We start from the raw sequence: 16,304 nt of genomic DNA, 5'->3' as shown, positions 1-16,304 counted from the left end.
GCATGTAAGACTGTATCTCCCTTTGTTTACATGAAGATTAGCTTTTTAAAAATATTTTTTTTAAGTGAGCATACAGTAAAATTGTGTGTGTGTGTGTCCAGCTCTATGAGTTTTGAAGCTGACAACCACAATGAGGATACAGAACAGTCCTATGACCCCCAAAACTCCCTCCTACCGTCCTCACGAAGCCCACTCCTTCCTCCCATCCCTAATAACCACTAATCTGTGTTTGTTGCCATACTATTCCCTTTTCCAGAATGTTATATAAATGAAATCATACAGTATATAACTTTCTGAGACTGACTTCTTTCACATAATACCTTTGAGATTCATCCAAGTTGCCATGTATATTAATAGTTCATTCTTTGGGGGCGCCTGGGTGGCTCAGTCGTTGGGCATCTGCCTTCGGCTCAGGTCATGATCCCAGAGTCCTGGGATCGAGCCCCGCATCAGGCTCCCTGCTCCGCTGGAAGCCTGCTTCTTCCTCTCCCACTCCCCCTGCTTGTGTTCCCTCTCTCGCTGTGTCTCTCTCTGTCAAATAAATAAATAAAATCTTTAAAAAAAAAATAGTTCATTCTTTGTTCTTGCTGAGTAGTATTCTGTTGTATGCATGTACCACAGCTGGTTTATCCATTTACTTGTTGAGGGACTTTTGAATTGTTCCCAGTTTTTGGCAATGCTGGATAGAGCTAATACAAAATTTTTTTAACGGAGTTTTGTGTAAACATATGTTGGTATTTCTCTATGGTGTGAGATTGGGATTACTGGGTCATATGGTGTGTGTATTTAACTTTTAAGAAATTGTCAAACTGCTTTCTGGAGTGGCTGTACCATTTTGTATTCTCACCACCAGTGTATGAGAGTTCCAGCCACTCCATATCCTCACCAACACTTGGTAGTATCATTTGTTTGTTCTTTTTGCTTTTTTGCCTTTCTGTTAGGTGTGTAGCGATATTATCATGGTTTTAATTTGCATTCCCTAATGGCTAATGATGTTGAACATCTCTTCAAAGACTTATTGGCCATTTGTATGTCATCTTTGATGAAATACCTGTTTAAATCCTTTGCCCATTTTTTATTAGGTCATTTGAAATTTTCTTACAGTTGAGTTACATATATATTCTGGATACAAGTTCTTTGTTGGATAACTAACTTGCAAATATTTTCTCACAGTCTGGCGTATCTCTTCATTTTCTTAACAGTGTCTTTTGTAGAGAAAAAGGTTTAAATTTTGATGAAATTCAATTTACCAAATTTTTCTTTTATGGGTCACATTTTGGTATCTTATCTAAGAACTCCTTGCCTAATGCCAGATTGCAAAGGTTTTCTCTGATGTTTCCTTCTAAAGTTTTATAGTTTTAGGGGCTCCTGGGTGGCTCAGTCAGTTAAGTGGCTGCCTTCGGCTCAGGTCATGATCTCAGGGTCCTGGGATCGAGCCCCATGTCAGGCTCCCTGCTCAGTGGGGAGTCTGCTTCTCCCTCTCCCTCTGCCTGCCTTTCTGCCTGCTTGTGCTCTCTATCTCTCTGTCAAAAAAAATAAAATAAAATCATAAAAAAAACCCTTTAAGGTTTTATAGTTTTACATTTAGATCAATGACCCATTTTGAGTTAATTTTTCTTTAAGGTGTGAGGTTTAGGTCTCAAGTTTTCTTTTTTTGCAGACGGTGTCCATTTGTTTCAACGTCATTTGGTAAAAAGGCCATCTTTTCTCCATTGAGTTGACTTTACACCTTTGTACATAAATCAATTGACTGTTTTGTATGGGTCTGTAGTTGGGACTATCTATTCTGTTCCATTGATCTCTATGTTTATCCCTTCAATATTATAGTCTTAATTACTGAAGCTGTGTAATCGTTTTTAAAATCGAACAGTGTAAGTCCTCCAACGTTACTCTTCTTTTTCAAAATTATTTTACAATCAGCTTATCTGCATCTACAAAAAAAAATCTTGATAGAATTTTGATTGAAATAGCAATCAGCAAAACTGGAATATCTGGATTAGTGATCAGCAAGGGAAAGAAACAAAGGGTGATTTAAATATTTCTTTTTTAAAAAATTGATATTTCCAGTTTCTCCATTACAAACAATGCTGTAATGAACCTTGTTTGAATGGGACAAACTTTTGGGGTCTTAAAGGGGGATATTATGGGTGTGTCCGCATGCACGCACTCGTACGCACACGCATTGGTCCATTGGGTTATTTCTGGTACTGCCCTGATAGAATTTAGTTTCTGGAAGTTTTAGAAGCGTAGCTGTTGAGGAAAAGCCATCCAGGTGAATTCCCCCAATCCCTTTCCCACGTGGCGGTGACTGTTTTATTCCCGAGGCTCAGCCCTAGAGGGCGCCCGCTCCACTTGACTGGCGGCGGCAAACTGCAGGAGGCGCAGAAGCCCGTGTCAGGGCAGCCACGTGACTCGTGAAAAGTGGGGCCTCCGAAAGTATAAATACGTCTGTTCTCTGGCCTTAGCCACATTTTCTGTGGGTTGCAAAACAGCCTAAGAGCCCAGATTTTGGCTTCGCAGCAGCAAAGGCTGAAAGAGGGAAAGGTTGCCCAGAAAGCTTCACCCACACGTTGTACCGTGAACTTTTAAAGGATGGATACAACTCCTCATTTCCAGGCGCGGCTTAGCATCCCAAACATTTTGATGCTGATTACTTGACTAGATTTAAAAAAATGTTTTTTTTAGCTGAAGGAAAACTATTTTGTTTAATATATTAGAACCTATTTATAATACTGGGTTGGAAGAGATGTCTCTGAATTAATAACACCAGTCTTATTCTATGTGTAGTTGTTATATGTAGGTAGACAGGATTTCACATTTTCTCTGGATCTGTGTAAAAATGAACTGTATCATAGTAGTGAGTGTATAACTTTAAAAATGCATTTAGGGCGCCTGGGTGGCTCAGTTGGTTAAGCAACTGCCTTCGGCTCAGGTCATGATCCTGGAGTCCCGGGATCGAGTCCCGCATCGGGCTCCCTGCTCAGCAGGGAGTCTGCTTCTCCCTCTGACCCTCCCCGCTCTCATGCTCTCTCTATCTCATTCTCTCTCTCAAATAAATAAATAAAATCTTTAAAAAATAATAATAATAAAAATAAATAAAAATGCATTTAAATTGGGACACCTGACTGGCTCAGTCCCTAGAGCATGGGACTCTTGATCTGGGGGTTGTCGGTTCAAGCTCCACATTGGTGTAGAGATTACTTAAAAGAAAATCTTTAAAAATATGTATTTAAGGGGCAGCTGGGTGGCTCAGTTGGTTAAGTGACTGCCTTCCTCCAGGTCATGATCTCAGAGGTCCTGGTCTAGAGCCCCATGTGGGGCTCCCTACTCAGCTGGGGGTCTGCTTCTCCCTCTTCCTCTGCCCCTCCCCCTGCGTGTGCTCTCTCTCGCTCTCGCTCTGTCTCTCAAATAAATAAATAAATAAATAAATAAATAAATAAATAAATAAATAAAATCTTTTTTAAAAATGTATTTGAGGGGTACCTGGGTGGCTCAGTCAGTTAAGTGGCTGCCTTCGGCTCAGGTTGTGATCCCAGGGTCCTGGGATCTGGCCCTTCCAGGCACTGGGGGCTCCCTGCTCAGTGGAGAGCCTGATTTGCCTTCTCCCTCTGCCCTTCCTCCCACTTGTGCTCTCTCTCTCCCTAATAAATGAATATTTTTTTAAAAATTAAAAAAAATTTAAATCAACTCCAATAGATAAATGACTAGTTTAAGTTAAATAGAAATGTTTTATTAATGTTGAATATGTATAACTTGAAGTAGACTAAAAACTTTTGCCATTAAGAATGTGTGCATAAATATCTATTTTCAGAAATGAGGCTCCTTGAAAAAAGTTTATATGTTGCTTAAAATATAGAATAAATATAGCAATACAGCATAGTTGTTAAGAAAGCAAGTTTTGCCACTTCAAAGAATTTGTACTGCAAACATAGTCATAGAAGAAATGGGTGAAATTTATGCATGAGGTGTTCGTGGTAGCTATTTATAATAATATAATGACTTTACAATAGCAAAAGATGGAAATAAACATTCAGGGTTTAGATGAAAAAATATATATGATACAGACATGAAACGGAATATTATGAAGCTGTAAAAGGAATAAAGAAGACTTCTCTCTATATGAGAGGCATGAGCATCCTTCCACTTGACTAGAATTTCTTCAGAATGGTGTAGAAGGAAAATTTGAGAAATCAGGCGATGCTTTCAACTACAATTTTCTTTTCTTTTTTTAAAACTTTCTCTTTTGAAATAATTATGTATTCACAGGAAGTTGCAAAGATAGTACGGAGAGGTCCTTGAACCCTTCATCTAGTTTCGCCAGTGATTATGGCTCCGGGAACTATAGTAAAACCAGGACACTGGCCTTGGTATGATGTGTTTGTACGCTATTTTATCACCTCTGTATATCGGAGTAACCACAGGAACTGTTGTGTCTCTACAAAGAGCTCCCTAGTGCTACCCTATTACACTCACACCCATCCTTCCCTACCCCTGGTAACTACTAATCAGGTCTCCTTTTCTCATTTTGAGAATTTTATATAAATGGAATCATATAGCAGGAGATCGGAGAGTTTTGTTTTTTTTTTTTCCCCACTTAGCACAATGTCCTTGAGATCCATCCAAGTTGTTGCCTGTATCAGTAGTTTGTTCTTTTTATGGTTAAATATTATTCCATGCAGTATGGGTGTACCACAGTTGGTTTAATCATTCACCTGTTGTAGGACATTTCGGCTGTTTCCAGTTTGGGGTTATTACAAATAAAGCTACTATGTACCATCATGTACAGGTTTTTGTGTGAACATAAGTTTTCATTCCTCTGGGATAAATGCCCAGGACTGCAACTGCTGGGTTGTAGAATAAGTGTATGCTTAGTTTTCTAGAAACTGCCAAATCATTTTCCACAGTGCTGTACCATTTTACATTCCCAACTACAGTTTTCTTGTTATACAAAATGTTATTGACTACTGTTAGCCCATGGCACTAGGCCAAAGGCACAGGAGAATCTGAGACACTTTCAATTTCTAGAGAAAATAAATTTAGTATCTATTAGGTGAAGAAAAGAAGAGAGGTGAAAACTAATCTCTTTGCTGGCCCATAAAGTCCCATGTTTATTGTGTCAGGTTTTCAGAATGACTCTTCCTTTGCCATCAAGCTAACCTTTTTTTGGAAAGCTACAACACTTTGCACAGGCCACATGGGTATACCCCTGACCTCTGACCCCAGCTTGAATTCTGTCCCAAGGCTCCCCAGGAACCTTGGGCTTATTCTGGAATGTTCTTACCCCCAGTAACATTCCTGTAGAGACTTTAGAGAGTCATGTCAGAACCATACCCTCCCAGGGACCTCTGTACCCATATACCCTGTCCCCAGCTCCCCAGCACTAAACAGCATTAAAACTTTTGAGTGGTCTATCCACATTCACCCTACCCTTCAGGCTTTCGTTGTGAGAGTACACAGGTGAGGTCACATTCCTTTGTGTAAGGAGTCCAGGCTTCAGGGTCATGCTGCCCTTCCTGACGTCCTTGGACAAATGATAACTCTTGAGCCTGAATTTACTCACCTTTACATTTGAGATGATAAATAATAAGCAGGACCAGCCAACAGGGCCATTGGGTGTCTGCTCTAGGCTGGCTGGGGATATAGTAGTGAACAAAGAGGAAGCCCTGCCCTGAGAGAGCACGATTCAAAGAGAAAACGTAAGTACAGTGTTCAAGTATCAGTTAGGAAGGACGTTGGGTTTGAGGCTGGTGTTGAGGAGAATGACCACTATAACTTCAGTGTTTTGACAAAACCTCCGATGCAAGGCTTTCTGGCCAAGCGTCTGCGATTTCATTTTGTTGGAGCATTTGCTGTATCCCTGGGGGTTGCAGCTTTCTATAAGTTTGCTGTGGCTGAACGAAGAAAGAAGGCATATGCAGATTTCTACAGAAATTATGATTCCATGAAAGATTTTGAAGAGATGAAGGTCGGTATCTTTCAGAGTACAAAGTGATTTTGGAATGTAAAGAATTTCTTTGGGTTGGGTTCCATGGAAGTTTGTCACTGACCTGTGTTCCTGAGCTATGAAACATGAATACTGGGTTATGGAATAGTTTCTCTTGATAAAAAAAAACAAGTAATAAATACTGTGGACAGTAAAAAAAAAAAAAATAGTACAGTGTTCAACCTGGCCTTTGGCGTGTAGTTGGCCTTTGAGAAATGTTAATTGTTTTATTATTATAGTCAAACTCAATACTTGTTTATGGACTTGAATGGAATATGAACCCAGTATTATACATTTGCTCTAGTATTTTCTTATTCATTGTAACCAGACATTAGTTATCATTAATTGTTAGGAGCTGTGCTGTTCTCATCTCATTGCTAAAGTAAAATCAAGTGCTGACCAAGGGCACTCCATTTTGTGCTTAAAACTTAGGATTATTCTGAATTTAATACCTTGAATATCAGATTCAGTAAGGGTCTCTTGCTGTGAGCACAAAACTTTGAAGAAAGAGTCTATACAAACTTGTAAAAAAAGTCCCTTACAGTGTGTTGGAACGTTCAAATACTATTAAAAGACTCCCACAACAGTAAACAATTTTATTGTTTATAAAAGGTGACACATTTCATAAACACTTAATCAGAAATACAAGATTTACAGGGCACCTGGCTGGCTCAGTCGGTAGAGTATGCGACTCTTGATCTTGGGGTCATGAGCTCAAGCCCCACATTGGGTGCAGAGCTCACACAGACACACACCCACACACAGATACAAAATTTAGCAGAGGAAAAAAAACCCTTAGAGGAAATTAAATTTTTAAATCCATAAAAATGCCCGAAAACGTGGCAAAAACAAAAACAAAAACATGGCAGCCGGATGAATGCAAAAATACTCAAAAGAGGCTTGAATTTTAGATAAACTGTTCATAATGCAAACTGGTCAAAGAGTGAACTGATCACCAGGTAAATTTATCATTAGGACATATGGCTCTGCTCAGAGTAGTCTGTTCCTAGGGCAGAGCAATATGGTGGCCATAGGCAGGTTGGACATTATCACAGGGCTAGGTGAGAGTGTCCTGGTGGCTGAGCTTAGGTTATCTCCCTGCTTCCAGGAAGTGGGAGAGGGATTTGGGACCTCTCTGACTTCCATAGGAGAAGTTGAAGCCTGTTCCCCCTGTGAGACACACAACTACAGAGGTCTCCATATACAGTTGACCCTTGAACAACATGGGGCATGAACTGCGTGTGTAGGTTCAATTTCACTTATAAGTAGACTTTTTTTCCTATAAATACAGCACAATACTATAAATCTATCTTCTCTTATGATTTTCTTAACATTTTCTGTACTTTATTGTAAGAATGCAGTGTACATATGTTATATATATATATTTATATAACATAATGTGTTGATTGACTTTATGTTACCAGTAAGGCTTCTGTCAACAGTAGGCTATTAGGAGTTAAATTATGGGGGGAGTCAAAAGTTATACTCAGATTTTCAACTGCACAGGGGCAGTGCCCCTAACCCATGCATTGCTCAAGGGTCAAGTGTAGTAACCAACAGATGTTCATTATAGTGAATGGTCAGGTAACATGATTTCTAGTCACAGTTCATTGACTATCCAGTAATGTGACTTTGCAAAAAGTTCTGTAACTGCCCCCACCTCCTCAGCTTGAGTTTATTCATGCATAAAGTGCTAGAGTGGACTTTAGATGGTCACTACAGTCCCTGTAAGCTCTAAGATTTCCTGAGATTTCACTGCTGTACGGGCTCCTCCCGTGTTTTGACCTTTCCAGGAGACTCGAGGCTAGAATGGATATAAGGAGTAGCATTTTTTTGTTGGAGGCTTAAAGACAGCCAAGACTTTGCTATAGCAAAGGTTAATGTTCTGTCTCAAAGATCTGTTTCCCCAGGCTCTCCAAATGTAAATGTTAAGGTGATGAAAATAGTGAAATCTAGGCTCTGGTTCATTCAAGTCAGAGACACTCACCCCACATGGTGCAGCCCTGGAGCCGAGGGCCTCCTCTGTGGCCTGCAGCTTCATAAACTCGGGGTTAGGCTGTCAGCACTGATTTAAAGAGATTTGGTGGTTCAATTTGCTTCTGGGAAAGAACTGACATTCATAGTGGGGCTTGGGGGGATAATAGTGAAACCAGAGCTGGCTCCCCTCCACACCCCCCGCCTTGGAGGGGCAGAATGAGTCACCTGTTTGCACAGAAGGCTGTGGTATCAAATCCACAAATTCATAGGCCTTATGCCTTCACCACTTCAAACTGGAAAGGTGTTGCAACATCTCAGCTTTAATTGCTAAACCCTAGCTGCAAACCCCAATCTCGGGACATAGTAAGAACCGGGTGGGAAAGACTGTGAATGGCGGCAGTTTTCGGCCAGGTGTGTTTATATGTTCCTCTCCTACCTCATTTGCTTCCTTGTTTGTGCTCAAACCCAGACCAGAGGCCTCTGGACAGCTGCGGCCACCATGCTGGCCAACAGATGATGGGTTCATAGGCTCGATTACAGGTTTGCCTTCTTTTCTATTCCTTGCTAGAATCTGTGGACCTTGTATCCACCCCAAAGTCCTAGGAACAAGCAACTCTGAATTCTTCTTGCCGTAGCTCGTATGACTCTCAGTCTCCAGGTCAGATGGACAAGGAGTAAGGCTTTCTTTCCTAGAACTCCCCTCAGTGCAGGCCTCCCCCTTTCTTAGCTGGTGTCAAACCTCTAACTGAAGTCTTCCCTGGGCATTTACTCCCCACTCCTCAGCCACACATACTGAGTATCACACCGTGCTGAGGATTTAAGGAAGGCCAGGGTGAGGGACAGGGATGACTCTGGCTCTGGGTCATCAGTCACATGGTGGGCCAAGGGTGGGCCTGTCCACCTGGCCCCCGTGGCTCCAGGGTCCTCTGCTCTCTTCTCGACATTATTGGGCCCCAGGAATCTTTCTGAGGGTGTCCCCGTGGCTGGCTGCACCACCTTCCACAGGCTTCCAGACTCCAGTCAGTATTCCTAGAATCAGCTCCCTTCTTGAATAGGAGGAAGGGAGAAGGAAGATACAGGAAGAACCAACAGTGTGGATTAACACCCTCCTGCATAATCCAGGCTGCCAGCCAGCTCTCCCTTTGCTCCAGTTCTGTGTTGGTACATGAGAGATTATAGGCATTTATTTTTTCAAGAGGAATAGTAAAATGACAAAAAGTAATATTCTCTAACCTCTATTGAGTAAGTTCTGAACCCAGCATTATCTGATATAATCAGCATACTTGCCTTTTGAACTAAGTACTGTTTTTTTTTTATAAGATTTTATTTATTTATTTGACAGAGAGAGACAAAGCGAGAGAGGGAACACAAGCAGGGGGAGTGGGAGAGGGAGAAGCAGGCTTCCCGCGGAGCAGGGAGTCAGATGCGGGGCTCTATCCCAGGACCCTGGGATCATGACCTGAGCCGAAGGCAGACGCTTAACCGACTGAGCCACCCAGGCGCCCCTGAACAAAGTACTATTTTTAAAATTTATTTATTTAGAAGAGAGAGTGCGCAAGAGTGGGGAGGGGGAGGGGCAAAGGAAGAGGGAGAAGCTGAGTGGGGAGCCCCATGTGGGGCTCCATCCCAGACCCTGAGATCATGACCTGAGTCAAAGGCAGATGCTTAACCGACTGAGCCACCCAGGCGCCCCTGAACTAAGTACTATTATTATTTCCATTTTAAAGATCAGAAAACTGAGGCTCAGCGAGATAAGAAAACTGCTCAAGGTCACATGGCAAGTAGTAGGAGAGCTGGGATTTGAATCTCGGTCTTCTGACACTAGAGTCCAAATCCTTACTTCTAAGCAGTGCGTCTTAGATGCTTTTGAAAAAAAAATGTCAGACCTGTAAGTCTAGTGTGGCATTTGAAAATTCTGTTTTCATAGAGTTTGTACGATAGTCCAGTTCTTCTCTCAGTGGGACTATAAAACAGCACCCGTAGTTACTCCAGCTCAATAAATACTTGTTGGGATTGTACATCTCATGAGCAGTTTCGCATTTTCAAATACTTTTGTGTCTGGTTTGGATGTGGCAGAAAAAGTGAGAGGTTGCTGACAGCATTGTCTTATATAAAAAGTAAGAAGAACCTTTCAGGGGCCCCTGGCTGGCTCAGTTGGTAGAGCATGTTACTCCTGATCTTGGGATTGTGAGTTCGAGCCCCATGCTGGGGGTAGAGTTTACTTAAAAGAAAAAGAAAGAGAGAAAAATCCCTTCTAGTTCTGCTTAAATTTCTGTTTGTTTGCCTACTGAGACTCCTTCAACTCTTCCTTTGTTTTGACTTCCCAGCTCCCATCCACATTCACTCAGGATGGGATGCCCTGTAGGGTTTTGGAAGTCGGACCTGGCTTTTAAATCAGACCTGGCTTTTAAATCCTGGCTCGGACACTTGCTATTTGTGTGACCTGAGCTGGTCTGCATGCCTCTCTGAGTCTCCACAAAATGTCCATAAAAAGAGAGCAATAATAAAAGCCACCTCTGGGATATTGAGAGTGTACATAATTGTAGGCACTCAAATTCTAGTTCCCATCTTTGCTAATTAAATCAACCACAGCAGAGTATTCTAGTCAATTTAAACTTAAGATCCTTCTGAAAACTCTCTTAAGGATGCCATCCCTTTATTTGATTTACTTATTGTTATTTATTTTTTTTTAAGATTTTATTTATTTGAGAGAGAGAGAGAGAGAGAGAGAGCATGAGAGGGGAGAGGGTCAGAGGGAGAAGCAGACTCTCCACTGAGTGGGGAGCCCGATGTGGGACTCGATCCTGGGACTCCAGGATCATGACCTGAGCCGAAGGTAGTCGCTTAACCAACTGAGCCACCCAGGCACCTACTTATTGTTATTTTTAAAGTAAGCTCTACACCTAACACAGGGCTTGAACTCATGACCCTGAGATCCAGAGTTAACATGCTCTACTGACTGAGCCAGGCAGGTGCCCCATTCTTTTTAGGTGGATTTAGGAATTCATGTTTACAATGCAGCTTAATGACAATGTATCAATAGGATATTTTCAGTTGCAAGGAAAATGTTCACCCAAATTGACACAAATAGTGAGAAAATGTATCCAAAGGCATGAGAGTTGATTCAGTGGCTCGCTAGTGGTGGTAAGGATGCAGGTTTTCCAGTTGTTTCTTGGCCTCTGCTCTGCTTTTGCTAGAACCATCCTCCCATCTTCTCTGCCTATCCCCCCCCCCCCCATGTGGCCAAATCCCTCATCATCCAATCATGACTTCTCTCCCTTTTCTGAATTCTGGTTCTTAGGGGCAACGCCTGCGTGCGAGCGCATAACCATACTCTCCTGTGTGTTACTGTGTTTAAATCATCAAATTCCTTTAAAAAATATTTATGATGTAAATACAAAAAGCAGCTTGACTAGAATCTCTAAATGAACATTTATCTAGCATCTAGCACATAGAAGGCATGCAATAAAAAGTGTTAGGATAGGTGTTGCTGGCTGGCTCAGTCCATAGAACATGTGACTTTTGGTCTCTGGGTCATGAGTTCAAGCCCCATGCTGGGTGTAGAGATTACTTTAAAAAAAAAATGTTGGAATGGTCAATAAAACACCTGAATGGTCTTAAAATTCTGAATAATATTTTTAAAAAGCTATATATTGATTAACATGCAGAGAATTTCAGGGCTCACAGAAATGATTTTCTTAATCTAGCTCACTATTTTACTGGCTTCCATCATTTGCATATACCTTTACAATTTCTGTGTTATCTGTTTACTATCTGTGTTATTACTAATACGGTTCCTTAAATTGATTAGTTTTTAAATCTGTTCTAGATCTAAGGAATGGTGTCTCTGACACCAGTGGTTTGATGTGCTAGTTATTTTCATATATCTTAGAAAACATACACAATTAAGGTATCAGATAGTTGTCTGTGTGCTGCCTGAAGTTATTTCATGGGGCACACTTGGGAAACACTAATCTTGCCATATTTACATCTATATATTTTAGGATTAAAAAAAAACAGTCAAAAACTACTCTGGTATGTTTACTATTGCATTCTTCTCCTTAGATGAACATTTAAGAAAGGCAAAACTAGAGACAGGAGGCAGATCAGTGGTTGCCTGGGGCTCGGGACCGAAGTGGGACTGACCTTGAACAGGAAACAGGGAAGTTTTGGGAATGCTGGAAGAATTCTGAGACTGGATGGTGGTAATGGTTGTACATCTGTATGAATAGAAACAAATCCATCAACCTGTATATTTCAAATGGATACATCCTATGGTTTGTAAATTATATCTTAAAGAAGGAGGAGGAGGAGAAAAAAAAAAAAAGAAATGATCAACCAGGAGGGGACCTGAGGGGGGGCTTCTGGAGTCCTGGTGATGTTTTGTTTCTTGGTCTGGGTGTTGGTCACAAGTGTATGTTCGCTTTGTGAAAATTATTCAAGCCATTCATTTATGCTTTGTGTACATTCATATATGAACATTATACCCCAGTAACAAAATTTACTAAAAAGAGAGAGAGAAAAGAAAAAAAAAAAAATCAGCCAAGATTGGGGGGGGGCACCATAACTTCCCAATAAAGAGTTACTTTCCTGTTTATTATTTTGTATAATGACATCATCCTGCCAACGTAGTTTTATGATGTGAGGGGGTTTAGGTTTTATGTGTCTTAGGACAGAGAAAAGGTTATAAAATGATATTTAGCTAATCGCACAAGTGCTATAAGAATGTCAGCGGAAGCTCTTGTTTCTTAATTATTCATAGCAATTATCAGTGTGGACAATATTCAACTTGCAACCAAAATAAATGGATGTTTGAAGAGGCCTTAGTGGAACAATCAAATCATCAGTCTCAAAATGTCCCCTCTCTCAGCCTGGTCCTGCCGCCTGCCAGAGTTTCAATTCTATATATATCTTTCCAGATCAGCAGTATAGCAATTAGTTATTATAATAGGAGCTACCAATTTATTGTGTGCCGACTTCACACCAGGCACTGCGTTATCAGATCTTTTCATCCTTTAATTTCATTGTCTCAACAACCATGCCAAGAAGTTGTCTTATACCATTCTACAGTTGAGGAAACTGAGGCTGGGGGCTCCTGAGTGGGTCCAAGCCCACGCTGCTGGGGAGTGACAGCCGGAGAGCAAGCTGGGGTCCCACCCCATGTGCTTTGCTAGGTCTCAGGACCTGACGTCAGTGACAGGAGATGAGTGACATGTGTAACAGAATTCTGAAGCCCGAATCATGGCTCTTCACGTGGTTACTATAGTTACTTCTCTACACGATGCTCACATTTTTGCTGGGATAACAATGAACCCACTGTTAGCCACTGAGGTGTTTGAACCCTTACCTACCTCACGAAACCCGAGGGACATTTTAATAGGTTTAAAATAGCTTTCCTGCCTTTTAATCAGACCTTTTATTTCAGAAGCTCCTGGAACGTTAACAGATCCCATACTATGGCAGCTCTACCAATATTGTTTTTTGCACCTTGTGTAAAACGTAGGAGCTCTCTAAAGGTAACACAGCCCTATTTCAGACAGAGACCCAAAAAAACTCCTTGACAAAAGTGATGCAATTGGATGAGTGGGGGGGGTGCATGGATGCCCCCTCACTAGGTTGAGGGTGGGGGTGGGCATGCGGGCAGCAAGATGTATGGCAAGAGGGGCCTTGGATATGGTAGGAAGGAGAGGCTGTAAGACCTGGAGGGACCCAGCCTGGGAGGGCCAGCAGAAGAGGCAGGAGCTGTGCTTTGCAAGTGGGTAGGCTCTTGCTCAACTAACAAACATATGCAAGGAAGTGGTTTGGATTAGGAATGAGGTGGGAAGACAACCAAGGCCTGAAATGTGTTACTGACAGGCGTTTAGAGCACTGAGCTGTCAGGGAGGATGAGAACTCAGAATCTGGGGTTGCCTGCTGCCCAAGCGATGGTCAGGCAGCTTTATTCCCTCTGGACTCTCAAGGCCCATGACATTCTCAGAGGGGGCACGCTGAGACACCCATGGGACTGAAGCCAGAAGCCAGAGCTTCTGATTCCTGGTCTAATGGCAGATCCATTCTCTCTAATTACAGAATCATAATGGTGAAGAGGATGGTGACATCCAAGGACAACCACAGGGCCTCTGTCTCAACCCTGGTGAGAACCAGATTCCTCCCCGCTGGTTCTGTAGCTCCCAGCAGAGTTCTGGAAGCTGATTAAAGAGAAGATCAGAAATAACAGGTAATTAGGAAACTTATAAAAAGGAAAAACGCTCTCATCAAACTTGCCAAAGCATCTCCATGGCTGGCAGTGGGGGAGGCATTGGAAAGTACTGGCTGCAAGGCTCACTTGTGCCGAAGGGCTGGCCTAGAGCCTGGGGCACGTGTGCAGAGAGACTGGGGCTGGTCCCCAGGGGTGGAGTGGGGAGGTAGTTTGGAAATGTATTTCTCAGTTGGGGCAGCCAGTGAGACAAAGGCTAAGGAATGTCTTTCAGCAGCCCCAGGAGAACCTCAGCCGGTGAAACCAGAGGTACAAGGACCAAAGGGGATCAAGGGCAAGAAAGGGAGAGACACATACACAGAAGAGAAGGAGCCCACCAGCAAGACAGGTAGATGGAGTGGACTTCTCCCCTGGCCAATTCCTTGGCTATTCAGAATTCTCCAGGAGGGGTAGTTGGAAAGAGCTCAGGAATGTTTTGGGTCCAGATAATCTTTGCAATTGGTTGCTATAGGGTCCCTTACCTCCTGGGATCCCTAGGGACTGTCCTCAGCTTGGGAGCCGTGTGGGAGGTCATTGGAATGCCACACGTGGGCTGAGTGTAGGTTTAGCCCCCAGGTGGTCTGGCTAGACTTCAGTAGCTCTCTGAGCAGTGGAGCAGCACCCCACAACCTTTGGGGGCACCTCCCCACCCAGGGGATCCTCACAGCATCTTCTAATTTAAAGTTGAGGCATACACTCCCCCCTACTCCCCCCTTTATTGTACCCTATAGGCCCTCCCATTTGAATGCTCAGGAGACTGTTTTAGAAAAACCCCTGAAGGGACAGACTTTCTTTTTTGCATTTCTGCTCCACCAATCCTAAGGCTCCCTGAAGCTGGGGGTGGGTGGGTAGGGGCTCTAAGTGACAGAGACAGGGCAGGGGATAGAGGTGGGGTGGAAAAAGGAGCTCCTCTCTGCAGTCATCATCTGAGAGATCCATCCTGTGTTTTGGGCTGAGTTTCATTTGCTTGTTCCTTCTACCATCTTGTTTACTTTCATCTCTTCTGTGCTCTTTCATTTCTCCACTCAGTAAACCTTACTGACCATTTCCTGTGGCCAGTGTTGTCCCAGATGAAAACTCACTTTGAAGACTGAGACACCGTCTTCTCTGTCACGGAGGTCACATTCTAGGTCAGTTTCGAAACAGAGTGAGCTTTATGCTCAGTGGGGGCAGGCAGGGGTGTGGTTTGGGATCCCAGGTGTTGAGGGGTGAGTGGACCTAAGTGGATAGGGATAGAGATCAGGGAAATCTCCCAAAGGAGGAGGGAACTCATGCTGGTTCCTGCTCGGGGTTGTCAGATGAAATACAAGAAGGACCCTTGTATTTAATGCAATATTTATGACATAATTTTCCTGAAGCAATTATTTGTTATTTATCTGAGATGCAGAGTTAACTGGGCATGGTGTATTTTCATTTGCTAAATCTGGCAAGCCTAGTTTCCTGATGAAGATATAGGAGTTAGCGGAATAAATAGAGGGACAGGACGCCAGAGCATTCCTGCAGAGGGAACAGCATGTGCAAAGACTTGGAGGTGAGGGATCCCATGCTTCACTGGAGGAACTGAACATTGTCTAGGGGCCAGAATATGGAGTGCAAGCGGGGAGGGAGGGAGTGGAGAGAATGCACCAAACTGGCACATAGTTGTTGAGTAGGTACTAAGTGCCAGGCACACTGTGCTCACACAGGGTGCTCTTCTAAGACAGATGGACACAGCCTCTGCTCTCAGGGAGCTCACGGTTCAGCTGAGAGGCAGAGAGGTGGTGAGAGAGGTGGACACTGTGGAAGTTACAGCTGGGCAACATCAGCTTGGCTGGGAGGTCAGGAGATGATGATACACTGAAGGATGAGGAGACAGGCATGCTGAGGGCTGGGGGAAGAATGTTCTAGACTAAGGGAATAGCATAATGGAGCATGTAAAGTAAAAAAATCCACAGTGGGTCCTGGATAGTGAAATGTGGCCAGAGGGGCGGGGGCCCTGAGGAGAAGAGGGGCAGAGGAAGAGTCTGGAGAAGTGAGCAGGGGTCAGATCACATGGGAGGGAATTTAGGCTCAATCCTGAAAGCAATGGGAAGCACTGAAGGAGTTTAAAGCAGGCAGGGTGACACGACC

The 16,304-nt window shown here is 42.9% G+C and overlaps 2 protein-coding genes across 3 annotated transcripts in view; both read left to right on the top strand.

Annotated features, from left to right (window-relative positions):
- PXK (PX domain containing serine/threonine kinase like) overlaps window positions 1-16,304 on the top strand; it is a 109,468-nt gene that overhangs the window by 89,668 nt on the left and 3,496 nt on the right. For both annotated transcript variants that reach the window (XR_004677762.1, XR_004677761.1), the window contains exon 17: window positions 14,030-14,177. The gene's annotated coding sequence lies outside the window, so the exon portion shown is untranslated. The remainder of the gene's footprint in view (window positions 1-14,029; window positions 14,178-16,304) is intronic.
- LOC118005417 (cytochrome c oxidase subunit 6C-like) lies at window positions 5,195-6,686 on the top strand. The gene is made up of 3 exons (XM_034997356.1): window positions 5,195-5,198; window positions 5,435-5,457; window positions 5,627-6,686. Exons 1-3 carry the CDS (start codon window positions 5,195-5,197, stop codon window positions 5,990-5,992), a joined length of 393 nt encoding a protein of 130 aa, XP_034853247.1. The 3' UTR covers window positions 5,993-6,686.

Source organism: Mirounga leonina, unplaced genomic scaffold (genome assembly GCF_011800145.1).
Source record: "Mirounga leonina isolate KUSES-001 unplaced genomic scaffold, KU_Mleo_1.0 Mir_94, whole genome shotgun sequence".
NCBI classification, from domain to species: Eukaryota; Metazoa; Chordata; class Mammalia; order Carnivora; family Phocidae; genus Mirounga; species Mirounga leonina.
The sequence above is the reverse complement of the archived record's forward strand: the minus strand, read 5'-3'. Positions and strand labels throughout refer to the sequence as shown.